Genomic DNA, 17,461 nt, shown 5'->3' with positions numbered 1-17,461 from the left:
AAATATTTTATGTCTCTGTATATTGTGACTCCTGCCTTACAAAATGTTTTTAAAACCAGAAAGAGTGTACATTATAGAAGATATAATGTAGGCATGCGCCGATCTGTTTTCCAGCACTGGCACAAATTGCATACAAATCCCTATGTGCTCCATGCAGCAGCACAGACAGTGAGGCTGTTCAGCTCTGCACATCTTTGATGAGAAATCCAAATTATTATTAAAATTATTATTTAAAACAGCAAATCGGCCCAGCATTTTGCAATCTTACTGTAATGGCTTATCATGGACCAGTTAATAGTGCACAGTTTAATTTCCCGCTGAGGCAATGTGCTGGTAAGGATGTATTTAGGAGGAGAGGAGAACGTAAGGATGGATTTGAGGAGAAAGAACAGGAACTAAAGAGTCATTTGGGATCCGGCAAACAAATCTTACGCCCAGCTGCCTCTGTCTACCAATTCAATGTCCATTCACCCAGACAGACAGAGCACACATAAGTGATAGGGATTCTGGGAAATAATCCAAGCATCTTTCTTATCATGAGCAGACTTGAGCCAAATTGAATCACTTTAACAAGCCACATCTCTTTAGCTAAACACAGCCTGTCCCCTGGCAGACCTTTCAGCTTCACGCTGCATGTACTGTACACATTGTGTCGGCGAGAAAGCAGCAGATGTGACACCATGACGGATTTGTTGTAACTGGCTGGGATTTTCCTCTATAAAGTCCATTAAGGCGTATTTCAGCTGTTATCCTGCATTATAGATATTTTTTTCCTCGAGCATCAGTATAATAGCATATTGTTATCGGAGGAATAATGGGCTTAACTGCACTGAACAGCATTTCAGTGAAGAGGATCAGGCAATTTGCCTTTACCCTCCTTACTATCTATAAAACATTCATACCACAGGCAGCTCAATGTTTATAGACACTAATTCATTAAATAGAAGAGCTTTAAATAGTGCATTACAGCATGCCTGGGCACTCAGCATTATAATGATAAACTATTAACATCCCTGTTGATTCAGTAGAGGGCTGATGAACACACACAGACACAAAGCAGTGCCTGTACTGTAGCTTCCAGTTTCAAACTTTATTTTTTAGTAATTGTACGCTTTATCTCGAGATCATTGTGTAATTGCATTTGGATGCATTCACAGTTCAGATTGTAAGTATGTGTTGCTGAATTGGTTCTAATGTATTTTTAATAATGTAATTACTTCTAATCGTCTGCTTTATTTGTTAATTGTGTTAGTGTGACTGACCTCCGTTCTTGCTGGGCTGTGATTACCCAGCTTCCCCTCGCTCGTGTAAAATGTGCTTGTGTGTTTTTATAGATGACAGATCTCTTGACTTGGCACTTTTCCCTGTGGCTGAGAAGCACATGAGGACATTATTGTGTCCTTGTTAGAGGGCGATGTACACCGGGCCAACGTTTCCCATAAACCTACTTCATCATGGATATGGGTTTCAAATACATCAGAGTTTCTTTAGGATGCTAAATATACTAAGCTGAAAAGGAATTGTTTGTATTATATGTCCTTAAACTTCACTCTAATTGGGTAAGGCTACCATTTGTGCGATGCCTAATTCAGTTTAAAGGGGCATTCAACCAACTCTACACATGAAATTCAATATTCATTACTAAAAGTACCATACGACTCTGCAAACAGCTGCATTTCTTCTGTTGCCCTGAGGGAAGCTTTCTAAAGTTTAAAAAATAAAATAGCCCTGGTGATGATGTTTGCTATTTAAATATATAGTGGAGTCATGGTGTCTTGCACAGAAAATGATCTCACACTGCCTTCGCCTGTGTTGCTATTGCAGCCTCTCTGTGGGTTGTTTACATTGCTGGTCTTCTCTGTGTGCAGCTGTACAGCAACTGAAACTGCTGTTTTTCTCATCTGCTTCAGTATATTAAGGATTTATTTCAACCAAATCACAGTTTGGTTATTGTTGGAAAAGTAAAAAGACTGTTTTGGTGAGTTTTATTTTCCACTTTGAAAGAAATTACAATGTTTTCAGACTGGTGACGAGCGATATCACGGCAGTTTCTGGTTAAACATAAGGTCTGTCTCTCTAGGGATCCTTTCCAAAATGTCGAATACTTGCCTGTCATTGGCAAAAAAAAGGACTTTTAGCTCACGTAGGATTAACGTTAACTTACATTGTTGCCATTGCAGCTGTTTTTTTCACAATTATTAAACATCTAACTCTGAATTAAGAGTTCACTTTGACCAAACCAGCATTGGTTGTTGGAAAAACTGTGGAAACAGTTTTATTTTGTTTCTGTCCCATTGTTTGGGTCTGAGATGCTCTAGTGTGACAAGAGCACCAGCATCTCTAAGTGAATCACATATTTATATAACCTTTAAAGATTTCAACAAGAAGGTGTGAGGTTTTAAAGACATGGGCCTTCGGTGAGTGTCACCCATGTAGAGACTAAAATTCAGGATATGCTTTGACTGTTCTTTTTTTAATCTGTCTCTTGTGAGTCCACCAATTTTACTGATGTGCAATATACTGCTGGATAGTTGGACTATCCCTTTAAGATATATAGCTGTGCTTAATCAGAGCATGAAATGTAATGTCTAGATTACAAAAGAGTCAATATTTCAAGCAGTCATGGAAGTATTGTTCAGAGACGTAACTAGAGTTTGCAAAATGATGTGAAGGGTATTCACTAACCGAACTGGGAAACTGTATGATCAATTTCATTTGTAATTAAAATTGACTAACCATAGAGACACTCAGCAATTTGTGAATTGGAAACTCATCTCCTTCTTCCCGTTCTGCTGTGCTGTTTACCTTCCCCCAACTTGTGTACTGCAGTCAAACATGTATTTGTCAAAAGGAGTGAATGAGTCAGAAATAAATCGTGTGTATTTGTGTTTTGTTCACTCACCTCAGGCTGATGTGCGTGTCGTGGAGGTTGACGTGTTGCATGCTGCTTCTGACTTATGTCCCTTCCATTTGTTGTGCTCTGGATGCAGCAACTGTTTATGAGACTCTGAGTTGCTGTTTTGTTGCTGCTGGGGTTTTTTTATTTTTATTTTGATGGATCTTTTGGCTTGGTCTCAAACACTCGTGGCATGCTTTACAACTGATCATCAAGACAAAGTGAATGACCTGAATATGAACAAATGAACCCACACATCACCTGGCATGCAGGTACACATGTTGGAGCACTATCTATCTATCTATCTATCTATCTATCTATCTATCTATCTATCTATCTATCTATCTATCTATCTATCTATCTATCTATCTATCTATCTATCTGTCTGATCTTACTTATAACACACTTCACTTCATGACGGCTGACAGTTGTGTGGCTTCCCAGCAGCAGTCCTGCATGTCCCTCTCCATGGTACTGAAATCCCTGATGTGGTTGGCTGGGCCGACCATCTGGACAGGACACAACAGTGTGTGTGTCTCTTTCTCTATATATGTCTATAAGTGTGTGTTATTCATAAGATTTTTTCTTCTTATGAATTGACTAATACCCCGATTTGTGCTTCCCCAGAACACAGACAGATTAGAGCTCGGGAAGCTATATTTAAATCATTTTCGTGATCCAAATTTAAGGCTGTCCTCTCTCAAATTGAAAAAGTGTAACATTTTGTCATCTTGTACTTCCATAGAATATAAATTGGTTTGTGCAAGTAATTGATTTTAATCAGTCTTTAATCTACATCTATCATGCTACAATTTAAATCCTCAACCTTATTTTATTTTCTCTTTGTCACAACAATTAATTCCTGTCTGTAGAGTGATTAACAATTAATTAGGGTATTCTGAGTGTCACCATCATTATTAATATATTAGGTACTGCAGATCAACTAATTAAAATCTCAAATTAATTAGGACCTAAACAAAAGGACACATAAATAGATCACTAGAACGGTTGTTATTCTTGCCTGTGTACATACTTCTGCTCTGTTCGAAGTTAAACTCCAGCTTGCAGCACGTAGCATTTATCTCTGAGCTTTGCTCTCCGACCTTTAATCAAGTCTAGCTCCCTGACTATCTTTACATTACTTTCTATAAATAGATCTTTTTTTTTTTTTTTTTTTTTTTACAGTGTATGCTGTTGGCTAGGCCTGGTGTGTCCCCTTAGTCATGAAACCTTGTCAAGATTAATTGCTGTTGTAGAAATGGTTCACTCTTCTTCTCTCTCCTGGGTATAAAAATAGACCAGTGCCGTATATATACACACATACAAGATCACACACACAGGTCCTCCCCTGACTCCTCATTAGGAACTGCAACAGAACAGACAGGGAAGGATTTCAGGGTTGCACACACTCCTCCTCTCACACTGGTGCAGCGGTTGATTTGTTCCCTCTGTCTGCTCCTCTTCCTATGGCCCCAGGGATGAATATCTATAGAAGGGGACTCTATTGTCTGGACTTTATCCACTGAGGCACAGGAGGCCGAGGAGCCTCAAGGTTGAATGCATTATGGGGTTTTCAGTACACAAAACCAAACAGACTGCCAATCACTGACTCCATATTATTTCCATTCTGAGGAAATGGTATTAAACTTTAATCTTCTGCACTGTTCTTCACATGTTATCTGGTCTGAATAACTGTGTTATGTTTGCCAATTAGGACACAGATACAGGGCCTCTGCAAATCCATCACTATAATGATACAGCAAGCAGTATTGTCTGTGACTTTAGCCTGAAAAATACAGAGCTATCATAGTGTTATTTTTAGCCCACCAGAAACTACAGTGCAACAGCATCAGGAGGGCCAGAGCATACTGTGCTCCGTTATGTGTGAATGCTCAGCCTCAGTCGTCAGTGTCACTCACTGTGATTTCCTTTAAAATGTAGGCAGATGGAGCGGGCGGACTTTGAGGAGCATGGCTCAGCCCGTGAAGGAGGGTTGTTATGAAACCATCTGCCTCTCGTTACGCATCCAAGACCCACCGATTCTCAGTGGATGAGTTGCTGCTGAATCACTGCCTGCAACTGGGACAGGCCTTCTGTCTGTTTGTCCGTTGCTGTGTGGGTCTGCCTTCTTGTCAGTTGGCATGTTTATCAGGCTTAAATATTGGATAAAAGTTGAGTAGAGTGCTTGGCTTTACCTCTTAAAACAAGTATTTCCTGATTTAAGTCACACTTTTTTATTTAAAGCCCCAGTGTGTAACATTTAGGACGATCTGGGACGGCAGAAATTAATATAATATTCATGAGTGTGTTTTCATTAGTGTGTAATCCCAGAAAATAAGAATCATTAAGTTTTCGTTACCTTAGAATGAGCTGTTTTATCTACAGAGGGAGCGAATCCTCTTCTACGGAGTCCGCCATGTTGAACAGTCATGTTTCTACAGTAGCCCAGAATGGACAAACCAAACACTGGCTCTAGATAGGGCCTTTTGTTCCAGGGCCATCATAGTTTCTCCTTCTCTGTCCAAAGAGAAAACGTTCTGCCTCACTAATTAACACTTTATATCTTGTTTGTTTAATGTACAAAAACTAAAGTGTAAAAAAGTATAAATGGTTTTACAGTTTTATGCGTGCTAGACTATTTCTTGCCAGTAACTTCCTGAAGTCTCTCCTAGTTGCCTTGCAAGCTCACTTCAGGAAGTGTCATTCTTCTCATGTAAATCTCAGCAAGAAAGCGTCCTAACATGTTCAACTATTGCTTTAAGACATAACAATTATGCATTGTTTAGTTTGTCATAAATTTTAAAAAAGCAAAATGTAACAAGATGTTTATAATCCTCAAAATAAGTTACCAAAAAAGTAATTTTAGCATCCAAACATTTCAAGCAACCTTTATCTTTTGAACTGGCCCACAGCACAGCATAGTTTTCAACATCTAAACTGTCGCATTTTACTTCATGATACTAGAAGTCCAACAGCAGGACTCTGTGGGTCCAGATTTTTTGTCCATCCTCCTGCAGGGCCCAGCTGTTGCTGTGAGGCCCGCTTGGACATTGGCAGCCTCTCGTTTGGAGCAAGAATGCGAGCTCATTCAGTCACAGTGCGCTTAGAATTAATCAGCTGTTTTGTTCCAGAGGCCCTCCCTCTTAATCATTCACTACAATCACACTGTGCCTCCCTGGAGAGCCAGAGAGGGCACAAGGGCGAGTGAACAAGAGAGTGTGAACATAAAAGAGATGCGGTGAGAGACTGAGAGGGAAAATGAGAATAATAATACAGTATTTTTTTTTTTTTTTGCATTCAAGTGCATTGAGTGTTTTCTAGTCCTTTAGGACAGTTTTTGTGGTTGAATGGTTAAATGTTCTGTGTATTTACAGCCGTTTCACTGGATGGATTATTACTGGCACTTATTCATATGCTAACTGTTACATTTGCAATTCACAGGGAAAACAAAAGTGTCTATTGAATGGGAATACATCTGTCTAAAAAGGGAATCAGTGCCTTTCTGAATGAATAGTACCATATATACAGCATGTATATAATATGTGAGTTTATATTTGATGGAGTCATTCTGCAATTCTTATGACAGTGATGACAGTGACTGGATGTGTTGTTTAACCAGCATTTACTGGTTGCTCTGCTGGCTGGTGATGAGTATTCAAACAACAGGTCTGATGTGACAGAGGGAGGTGGTCAATAAAGCTAATTAGGGGACGTTCAAATATCTCTCCCGTTAAATTGGCTCTTCTCATTCACTCACACGCAACTGCACTCCAATTTATTCAGCAACAACACAGCGGCGTGAGCTCGTGACTTATCATTCAGTCATAGATTTAGTTTTTTTTTTATGCAGACGAAGTGTTTGTACAGCTGCTTCTGTTGAAACTGTAGTATTACATTTTGGGAAATGTACACAACAAATACCTCATTCATTAACACTATTCCTCATTTGTCCAATCTGTACAAAACAGAAAGTTGTGGTTTTACAGGGGGTCATAGTGGTTAAACATCCACAAGACAACCCCTCCTCTCTGTGCCGGTGCTATATATACTCATATATAGATATGCACTAAAGTGGATTTCTGACTGTAATAAACTGCCCCTGTCTGACAATAGGACCTCTGCGTACTGCACGCTGCTTCACCTGTTAGCTCATGAATCAAAAGTAAATACAAAAATGAAAAATGACCAGGAAGAATAGACAGCTACTCAGTGGAGCTCACATCCTCTCCAAATAATTTATGCTTGTACTTTATAAATGATTCATCTCGAACAGAGAAAATGTTGTTATTATGTTGAGGTGGGATTGGGAAGACTCTTTGTGAATTATTAATACTCTAGGCCAAAATATACGGCTCCCTTAAGATTTAGGCTGCATTGGTCGGGTAACTCTGTCCAGGAACTGCGGAAGTCGTGATGGCTGTAATAACTATACATGCTGTATTGTTTACAGTTTCATGTGGCAATTGTAAACCATAAAGTATTTTTCAGAGGAAGCAGTATTGATCCATTGTCTCTCACAGAGGCCACCGCGGGGCAACATACCTATTTTTCCTGCTGATCTGCAGAGAAAGTGAAGAATGGTTCATAGTATTTATCGAACCACTAAGGCAGCTGCTGCATGTGTGTTGTGGAGTGTGCAGTCATGAAATTCTGTCTACATTCAGGACAACCTTGTCAGGAAAATGGTGCAGGATTGCACGTTCATACAATATAAATGATATGTTATTCCCTCTAACCTTGCTCGAAGTAACTGTATATCTCTGAATTTCACTTTGGCAACTGAGCGTTTGTGTACTTGTGCTACAGTAGGTCCAGCATGGAAGGCCTGTTCTGCTGTTGATGCGTGCTTTGATTTTCTCAATCAAGCCTCGGCTCCTTTATCATGACAAGTCAGCTCTCGGTGCCGTGAAAACCTGTGTCAGGAAAATGGGAACAGTGTGTCTATTGATCACTGTGAAACATCATCTGCACATAGACAGAAAGCAGGTATCCTTGAGGGACAGGCCCTGCAAGTCTGCTGTCAGTGCTGTCGGTGGTCAAAAGTACAGCAGGAGCACGCCTAGTGGCCATGACTGTTAAAGATTTACTCTCCATGCCAGTGGGTGCAAATCCCTCAAATGGATTAGGATGTTGATGTTATGACAGGATTTTTATCAGTGTCACTTAAATTTTTACTTTGCAAAACGTGGCATGCTGGTCGTTTAATTCTTCGTTTTATTATTTTTATTGTTACTATTGCATTGCTTTTACTCTGCTCCCCATCCTCTGACCATCCATCCTTTTCTCCCTCTGCAGGCATTTGGCCAGGCTTACACCAACCAGCGTAAGGTGGCAGAGGATGGGGAGACCAACGAGGAGACGTTGCTACAAGAGTCAGCCTGTAAGGAGGCCTACTACATGGGCCGTCTGTTGGAGCTTCAGACGGAGGTGACACTAAGCCGCTCTGTGGCGTCCAACGCCCAGGCTGAGAACGAGAGGCTCAACACGCTCGTGCAGGAGCTACGAGAGGTGAGCTGGATGACAGTTACAGATTCCGCACCCTATACAGACAGGTTCATGCTACACAAGGAAAACACAGAAAATCAATCAAATTATATATGTGAGGAAATAGCTAGATATACACTCATTTTAGTAGTACCATAAAATTCTCTCAAATACATTTTTTGTTGTATTAATTAAGATGTTTCTGCATAAATACAGTAATACAGTAAAATTGTAAAATCACTCTGGAAGACTTACACTAAAATGGAAAAATGTATTATTGTATACATTTTCTGAATAGGATATTAATTTTGAATATGTTTCAGGATTGTTTCAGTAGTGAATTATAGAAATGTTTGTTTTAGAATTTACTGTACATTTATGATGTGGAAAATGGGCTGTAGTTGCATCGAAGTTTAGTGGTGTTTGGGTTTGAGTAAAAAAAAAAAAATCTCTTCAATTTACTTGGTGTGGTCACTGAAAGCATATTGCATCCAATAAATAAAATTAGAATCTTGAACTTCATCCATGGTTGTGCTAACTTTGGGAAAAGTTTTGAAAAAAGTTGTAGAGAAAAGTACAAACTGTTAAAAGAATCTGTAAGTTAAGATTTTATTCATTATTCTGATTTCTTGCACTTTAAGCAGACTTTTATCCACATTGTGTTTTGCCTTATAAATATATATATAAATTTAACTTACATGACATAAGTGTGTTTGATAAATGCCAAGGGGTCACAGTGACAGGCAGAAAGGGGTCAAACCTCACACAGAGTAAACAATATGCATGTGGCGTACGTGCAAAGCATGCATTCATTCACTTGTACATGGCTGCAGCCACTGTGTCGGGCAGTGCCGGAGTTCGAGCCGGGGTCAGACGCCGCGGCCACGACCCCATTGTGGGGGGCAAATCCGGTGCTAAGCTGGGGAATAAGTGAAATGCCCTGAGCTCGGCACATGTGGAGGAACACAGTGAGCCACAGCACACACACTCTCATTCACTATATTCATCAGGGAGTGTTGTGAGGTTGAGTTGTTACTATCTCTACGTTTTATTTTGTGTGTGTCTATGACACATATGTCAGTGTGAATGTAAGCAAAGTAATGTCATACACAGCTCCACATTATGTTGAACAAAATCTATATTTTCGATTGGGAAGCTGATTACCTAATATATTCATGATGAGCTGTTATTCTCACACACACACCTGTCGCCTGTTTGCGTCATGATCATGGCCCTTTGAAGGTGTGTTCATCAGACAGCTTTTGGCTGTCTTTGAAATCCTCGTTTGCATGTGTGATGCCCATTAATGAGGAGTCGTCGCATCTTTCATCGTGAGAAGCAGGTGTTGTGGCCTCACTGGGGGCTTCATTTGTCGTGTCTAATCAAAAGGGTTTTGCAGGTTTCCAGCAACATTTCACAAACACTATTAACATATAGAGATTCATCAAGAAAACAGCAAAAGTTTACTTTAGCCAAAGAAAGTTTCATTTAGCTGTTTTCAGTCTGCAGTTGTAAGTCAGAACATGATATAAATGTTTTTTAATGAATCCACAACACCTAATACCTCTAATTCCCCCCATGCAGAAGACAATCTTAATATCTGCCTAAACTTAAAAAAAAAAGGTCTACACTTTTTTGTGTTTTTTTATATTTATCCTCCATCTTAGGCTCTTTGAATTGATTCCCCATTACCATGGCAACAGCGGTGGTGATGATGAATGAACACAAGATAGCTGGACTACTGCTATGTTTGCCATTGTGTCATGAATCCAATAAAGCTGTCACGGTCACAGTCTGTGCTGTGAACTCCAGCTCAGGGGTGAGTCGCTCAGCTCTGCCCTGTGGTGGGCTCATTGCCAGTGTTGTGTGCCGCACTGTCCCTGACCCCGGCCAATGTAGCCCCCGATCAGCTCTATGAGCTCTCCCTGATCTTCTATAGAGCCTCACTGACTGATAATTGGCTGCTAATCCTGTGCACTTCATACCCAGCTCAGTGTAATTCCCGGCATTGTCATGAATATGTAATTGGACAACATGTAGCAAGGGAAGGTCAGTATGATCAATAATACAGCATCCAAAATGTGTTATTGTATGATTTGTTATTTACAGTAATACAATTTGTCCTTAAAATGTAATTTGGTGTCTTTTATATTTTCCTGGTTTAGTATAATATCAGTTTAGCTGCAGAAGAAGACCTATTGTACTTTTATGTACTTTGCAGTTGAGGCTCCATTAGCTTCAGGAGTATAGGAGCTGCTGTCAGCCATTGTACAAATCAAAAGGTTCACTGTATCATAATGTTCTTTAGTTCCAGTCCAGTTGCCAGTTCTAAAAGCACCATTGTCATCCATCCCTAAACACACACATACTGAGGTTCTGGAGGTCCAAAGCACCGAAGAGACCATATGTGTCTCAGGCCTCTGAGTTTCCTCCCCCTGTGTGCGTACCCACCCACTCCTGACACTGTCTCTGGGTCAGCACTTCTGCCATATGCTGCAGGCAGCTCTGCAGTAGGAGAAGTACACACATGCGCATATATACTGCATTTTATTTTGTATTTCAGACTTAATATTTCAGACTTAATATAATTCTTCAGTCCAGTAGTATCTGCATTGCACTGTACACATTTAGTCATTGTTGAAGGAAACTGTGTTTTGCATGATCTTTTTTATTATTATTATTATTATTATTTTATATTTTAGATGTATATACTATACATATATTAATCAAAGCAACCATATTATTTTCATAACTAACAGGTATTCATTTTAGCCAAAGAAAGCATCATTGTATTATGAACCAGAGAGCAACACACGAGCCATGAGAAGGTTATTTATCTGGAAGTTGGGTAATCAACACTTTCTGTCTCAGTAACAAACAGAGAAGATGTTCTTACCTAAGAACTATATCTTATTTGGCTGCATCCTCTATTCAAGGCTACTGTAACACAGACAATTATGAATAAGGGGAATAGAGTTGATTTTCTCAAAAACATCTTTATCCTTATCTGTATCCAAGGACAAGAAAGGCAGGTGTTCTCTGTGGTAGAGGGTTGAAATGCAATGTTTACATGTCTCTAACCAGAAGGTTTCTTTTTGTAATGGCACCATCAAGTGGGTAAAAGTGTAACAGCATAGGATCATGTAACTATGTCCAATCATGAATGCCCCATCGCTCTGGGTGGGACAGTATTACAGAAAAATGGTATTCTGTGGGAAATGTCCAGATTCATTCATTCACACCCTTTGTATTTCAGATTTGTATGTACTTTCCTGCAGTCCGAAGATTTAAACTGTACGAAGTTGAGGAGGTTTTGTTCCTTTGTGTCTCAGTATTTGGTTCCTATGAGCCTGAGAGTGATTGTTTATTGACAGCTGACCAATGCGAAACAGAAAAAACTACAACTTCATGTCTGGATTTAAAAATAAGAACATCATTCCTATTCTGCTTCACCTTCTGACTTGATAATACATCTCCCTATCTCTTGGTATAAAACCATTAGTAGTTTTGTGAGCACAGATTTGCTGAGGTCTCAATATATTCCCACTGCTGCCGCCCTCTGTACTTAGATTTATGACTTTTATGGCTGCTGCCCTTCTCTAATCGACAGTTTGTCTGGTCCAGCATATGCTCATGTTTCTGTCTGTGCACGGCAGGTGACCTGAAATAATGCTCTTTCTAGGAGCCGGAGTGTGCTGACTCACTGCTTTTAACATAATGAAATTATTTTAGAAACTTCAATAAAGAGTTTTAAATACTCTCTGGCACGGATTTAGGTCATGAACTAAATTCCTCTTCCCTGTTTCTTTCCCCGTTGCACCCATCTTTCTCCCCCTGCTTTTGTCTTTTCCTCCCTTTTGTTTCTTTGCTCCAGAGTAACGAGATGCTGGAGCTACAGAGGAGCAGGATGAGGGAAGAGATCAAGGAGTACAAGTTCAGAGAGACCAGGCTGCTCCAGGATTACACAGAGCTGGAAGAGGAGAACATCACGCTGCAGAAACTGGTGTCCACGCTCAAGCAGAGCCAGGTCAGTGTGGAGACCTTTTTTATTGCCTTAATACATTTCTCAACTACACCACACACTTTTTTGTCCCATACAAACTTTGTCCCGTACAGATTCGTCATCACTTTTAATGACGAGATACCAACCTCCATACCAGTTGAGGTTAATGACTCATTCACAATCTTCCAGTATCACTCCCAAAACCGCCTTTGAATGCAGTGCCCTTTATGTTTTGAGTATCAGTTCCAGGATGCACTGATCAAACTGTTGGCTTATCTAGTTGCTCATCATCCTTTATTTCCCTTAAGGAGCTACAGTATCCCTTGTCCAATTACACAGAGCAAAAATCTAATACCTGTGCTGGGCCGGAGTCGATTAAGCTCATAAATCCATATAAAATCACTCTGGTGATGTAAGACTTAGATATTGTTGGTCTTACTGTAAAGGTTACGTCAGCGTAAGTGACTAAGTTAACTGAAATAAATAAATGCCTTTACCTGCTTTGTGATCAAATCTATTTTGACCACATTATCCAGGTTCATCACCATTCATAACCAAAATACCATATTGTCACATTATAAATCTCCTAAGTCACATGTAGTGTGGTATTTGAATTAAGTGTCACCTGGCTCTAAAATCTTTCTTTTCAATTGAAAACAAGGGGAAAATACTTGTCTTCAGGGTGCTTTTTTGTAACCCTTTTGACACAATTTTTTTTAGTTTTACTCGCACCGTCCTTACATTCCCTCTATTCTGACCTGCGATTGGGTCACCCAATCCTCAACAAACATGATTGTTGTGTTTTATAATCTAAGAAATTAAATTACTTAAAATATTCCTCTACTCTTGTGTTCTTACTTGTCCCTTTCTGCTTCTCCTCAGGTGGAGTATGAGGGACTGAAACATGAAATTAAGGTACTAGAGGAGGAGACGGTTCTCCTCAACAGTCAGTTGGAAGATGCATTACGTCTGAAGGACATTTCTGAGGGTCAGTTGGAGGAGGCCCTGGATGCCCTTAAGAGTGAGCGCGAGCAGAAGAACAACCTGAGAAAGGAACTGGCCCATCACATCAGCCTGAGTGACAGCGTCTACGGAGCAGGGGCCCATCTGGCGCTCACCGTCACCGGTGTTGAGGGCCTCAAGTTCCCAGAGGAGACCAACGGAACCAACGGCACCAACGGCGTCATCCCTGCTGCTAATGGCAACAATGAGGACAGCAACCGCCGCAACGGCCACGTTCACACTGGCACCGGAATGGCTAAGATGAATGGAGACTATCGACCAGGCCGAAAAGGAGAAGGCCTGCACCCTGTGCCGGACCTCTTCAGTGAGCTCAATCTATCAGAGATGCAGAAGCTCAAACAGCAGCTGCTACAGGTGGGTCATAAGAAAAGGCCTTACAGCAGGGTCGGTAATTCAGACCACCGATAATAAACCAACCAGTGTTGCTGCTTGAAAGCACTTATTCTTTCTTCAGCTTTTTATATCATTGAATGTTCCTTTTCAAGGCCAGTACTGAGATCACGCTTTAAATCTTCTATCAACACTAACTCCAAAACAGTTTAACACAGAGGGGTGAAACCAGCAACACGCAGCACATTAGAAGACGACTATATCGATTTCCCGTGGTACAATTGAGTTTTTAGTGTGCGAGTGTGCAAGTTTTTCAGTGTGAGGTGTTCACTGATGAAAGCAGCCGAGGTCACAGTTTGCTATTGCTAAGAGCAAGGATATGACAAGGTGATGACAGTTTGGGAACAAGAGAAAAAATGGAACACACACGCCACATAATACAGGCTTCACTGATGAATACAAGTAATAACACTGAAACAGCTTTTAAACCATATTGACAAAGTACATCTACTGAAACACATAATGTTTTAATTATGTTGGCAGTAACAGACCACAAGCATGTGTATTTGAGCCTGTATGAACTGTATATCATGTGTTAAGTGTATATAATTTATGTTTTCAAATGTGCCTCAGTGGGAGTCATGAAGCCAAATAGCACAGCAAAAAGAGTCCACCAGGAGAGGCAGTACATTTGCGCGTGCTATAGGGGGCTCTGTCAGGGTGATTAGCGCCCGATAGGCGTGGGGAACAGATGCAGAGACAGAAACTGACTGTGTCTACTTTTAGGTTGGAGACAAGGGAGCAGAAATAGAGCCCTAAGACGGAGGGAAAATGCACAGTACGCTTACATTTATACCACGGTTAGTTCCAAACTTGCACTGTAAGCTCCATATACAGTGACCAGAGAGTATACATATAGAGCTTATATATTATATAGCATAGGATACTACTATACTACTTACTCAACTACTTACATGAACAGGCACCCCATACCCAAGGAATACATACAGTATTTTGAGAAATCATAGGTAGATTACGTTCAAGCTATTATCTAGTTAAGTCATAACTGCACATTTTTGCCCTGGCTGAGCCCCTCGGGGAAATAGAAAATTACATTAGTGGCTGTTATATTAGCTGTGTGCCTTTCTCCGTAAACACAATTACTCTCTAATCAATTTTCTCTTTCCAGTTGATTATTCTGGGAAAGATCTAAATGCCGGCAGCATGAGGCTTCTAATTGCTAGTGGAATTTTGCAAAATCAATTTTGCCTTTCTCAATATGGACACTGTGAAAGCACATTCACAATTAAATTTTATCTGACAACCCAGGCATCAGTTATCCTTTGAACATGTTAAACGTATCTATTTCTTAAGCCTTCTTCTGCGATTGTGATCACCGGTATCGAATCCCCTTTAAGATCTTCTGTTTGTGTATGAAGCACTGCATGGTCTCGCCCCAAGCTATATCACAGAAGTCCAATCCCCATACAGTACAGCTAGTCCCCTTAGATCCACAGATCGAGGGCTGTTAACTATCTCTCGATCTCACTGAACACATTTAAGAGACAGAGCCGTCTCAGTAGCTGCACCAGGACTGGGGACTCTTTTGAGATGCCTTAAGACCCTTTTTTACCTCTCTTTACTACGCCTACAATGACTCTTGACATGATTTGCATTCCGCACTGCTGAATGTCTGTATGTGTGCATGTACTTATGTCTCATTGTTTGTTGTAAAGCAGCTTGTCTCAAACCATGGCTTGCTTTTGAAAGCACTCTATAAAAAGATTTGACCTTTAAGCGCAGAGGCACAAGCGCACGTAAATGGACTTTATGGGATTACAGATCAATAAACAATTGAGCAACACTTAATTTCAGTTCCCATTTTCCTTATCAACAGGCTTTGAGTGGCGGCAAACCACATGTAATATAGACACAGAAATACAGATCAACTGATATGATACATTCTTAGTCCATTTGTTTTATCACTGCCCATTAATGATGGTTACGTGTTACATTGTCTTTATCTTTATTAGCCCCTTAATGTTATGAAGTTGTGAAAGATCTTATTGATTATATATGTGTATATATATATGTAACTGACCCTGCTATACTGTAGCTTTTATCTGCAGCGTCTGGATATCCCTTTAATTTAATGAGGGGATATAACACATTTTGTTCTGTTAACATGACAGAATACATTAATGCAGAGTATAATATAGAAATATAGTAAAGTATAAAGTACAAAATAATAAAAGTTACAGACCTTGGACTGTTTTGGCTGCCTCTCACGTGGCAGTGTATCCTCCCGTCCTGCAGGTGGAGCGTGAGAAGGCGGCGCTGCTCATGAACCTGCAGGAGTCACAGACCCAGCTGCAGCACACGCAGGGCGCCCTGACCGAGCAGAACGAGCGCGTCCACCGCCTCACGGAGCGCGTCAATACCATGAAATGTCTCAATGGGGACAAAGAGCTTGACGACCCACAGGAGAGCGAGAAACCTGATGGTGGCTCCTTCTCACCACCAGCCAATGGTCACCACGATCCTGACATCCATGGGTTCGAGATCCTGGAGTGTAAGTACAAGGTGGCGGTGACGGAGGTGATCGACCTGAAAGCAGAACTCAAGGCCCTGAAGGAGAAGTACAACCAGGCTGTGGAGGGGCAGGGAGAGAACCACAGTGACGACAGGGTCCAGGCACTGAGTGAACAGGTTTGTCATCGTTATATGCATATTTTATTACAATTGTAACATTGACTTTTGCAACCAAATATCTGTTTGGTTATAATATATTTTTTATTGGACAATATTCACTTCACTGTGTTGCATATGTCCCACTGATTTCTTCCAAGCAGGTAACTCATTTGGAGCGTAGTTATCGTGAGAGCCGGGAGAGGGTGGCAAGCTTGGAGGCAGAGCTTCGGGCCTCTGCGAGCACAGCCACAGAGAGCCAGGGCATGCTGAATGCAGCACAGGATGAGCTTGTAACCTTCAGCGAGGAACTGGCACAGCTCTACCACCACGTCTGTCTGTGCAACAACGAGACACCCAACCGCGTCATGCTGGACTACTACCGCCAGAGCCGCGTCACACGCAGTGGCAGCCTGAAAGGCTCAGACGACCCCCGGGCTTTGCTCTCGCCTCGCCTGGCACGACGCCTCGCTGCGGCATCTGCAGCCTGCTCCTCTGAGCCTCCACGTAGTCCCATGGACTCCCCATCCAAAGATGCCCATCATAGTGAGACAACAACCAACACAGTGGACTCTTCATCCTGCCATAGCAGCCCCACCCGCAACCCCACGGGCTCCCCAGTCATCAGCATCTCTCCCTGCCCATCTCCAGTACCCTCCGAGGCAGGTGGGGACCTGCGGAAGGAGCCCATGAATATCTACAACCTGAACGCCATCATCAGAGACCAGATCAAGCACCTTCAGAGGGCTGTTGACCGCTCACTGCAGCTGTCCAGGCAGAGGGCTGCAGCCAGGGAGCTGGCGCCTATGCTTGACAAGGACAAGGAGTTGTGCATGGAGGAGATACTCAAACTCAAGTCCCTGCTCAGTACCAAGAGAGAGCAGATAGCTACACTCAGGCTGGTGCTGAAGGCCAATAAACAGGTGAAAATATAAATTATTCTACCTAATATACCATGAAACATTTAATAAATTGAAGAAAATGATGCAATATCTCAAGTGTACCTGAATTGGTGATAAAACCTGAAATAATCCACA

The 17,461-nt window shown here is 41.2% G+C and overlaps 1 protein-coding gene across 7 annotated transcripts in view; it reads left to right on the top strand.

The window, feature by feature from the left end:
• bicd1a (bicaudal D homolog 1a) overlaps positions 1–17,461 on the top strand; it is a 34,341-nt gene that overhangs the window by 10,579 nt on the left and 6,301 nt on the right. For 4 of the 7 annotated variants that reach the window (XR_007881272.1, XM_051382474.1, XM_051382477.1 and 1 more), the window contains exons 2-6: positions 8,192–8,404; positions 12,255–12,407; positions 13,266–13,760; positions 16,053–16,445; positions 16,586–17,347. Coding sequence is in view for 5 of the 7 variants with exons in the window: in XM_051382474.1 (XP_051238434.1) it covers positions 8,192–8,404; positions 12,255–12,407; positions 13,266–13,760; positions 16,053–16,445; positions 16,586–17,347 (2,016 nt within the window). In the remaining 2 variants the exon portion in view is untranslated. The remainder of the gene's footprint in view (positions 1–8,191; positions 8,405–12,254; positions 12,408–13,265; positions 13,761–16,052; positions 16,446–16,585; positions 17,348–17,461) is intronic. The other 3 variants (XR_007881273.1, XM_051382475.1, XM_051382478.1) reach the window with 1 other exon arrangement.

The sequence above is a fragment of the Dicentrarchus labrax genome, unplaced genomic scaffold (assembly GCF_905237075.1).
Source record: "Dicentrarchus labrax unplaced genomic scaffold, dlabrax2021, whole genome shotgun sequence".
Taxonomy (NCBI): Eukaryota; Metazoa; Chordata; class Actinopteri; family Moronidae; genus Dicentrarchus; species Dicentrarchus labrax.
This window is presented reverse-complemented; position numbering and strand designations above follow the sequence as displayed.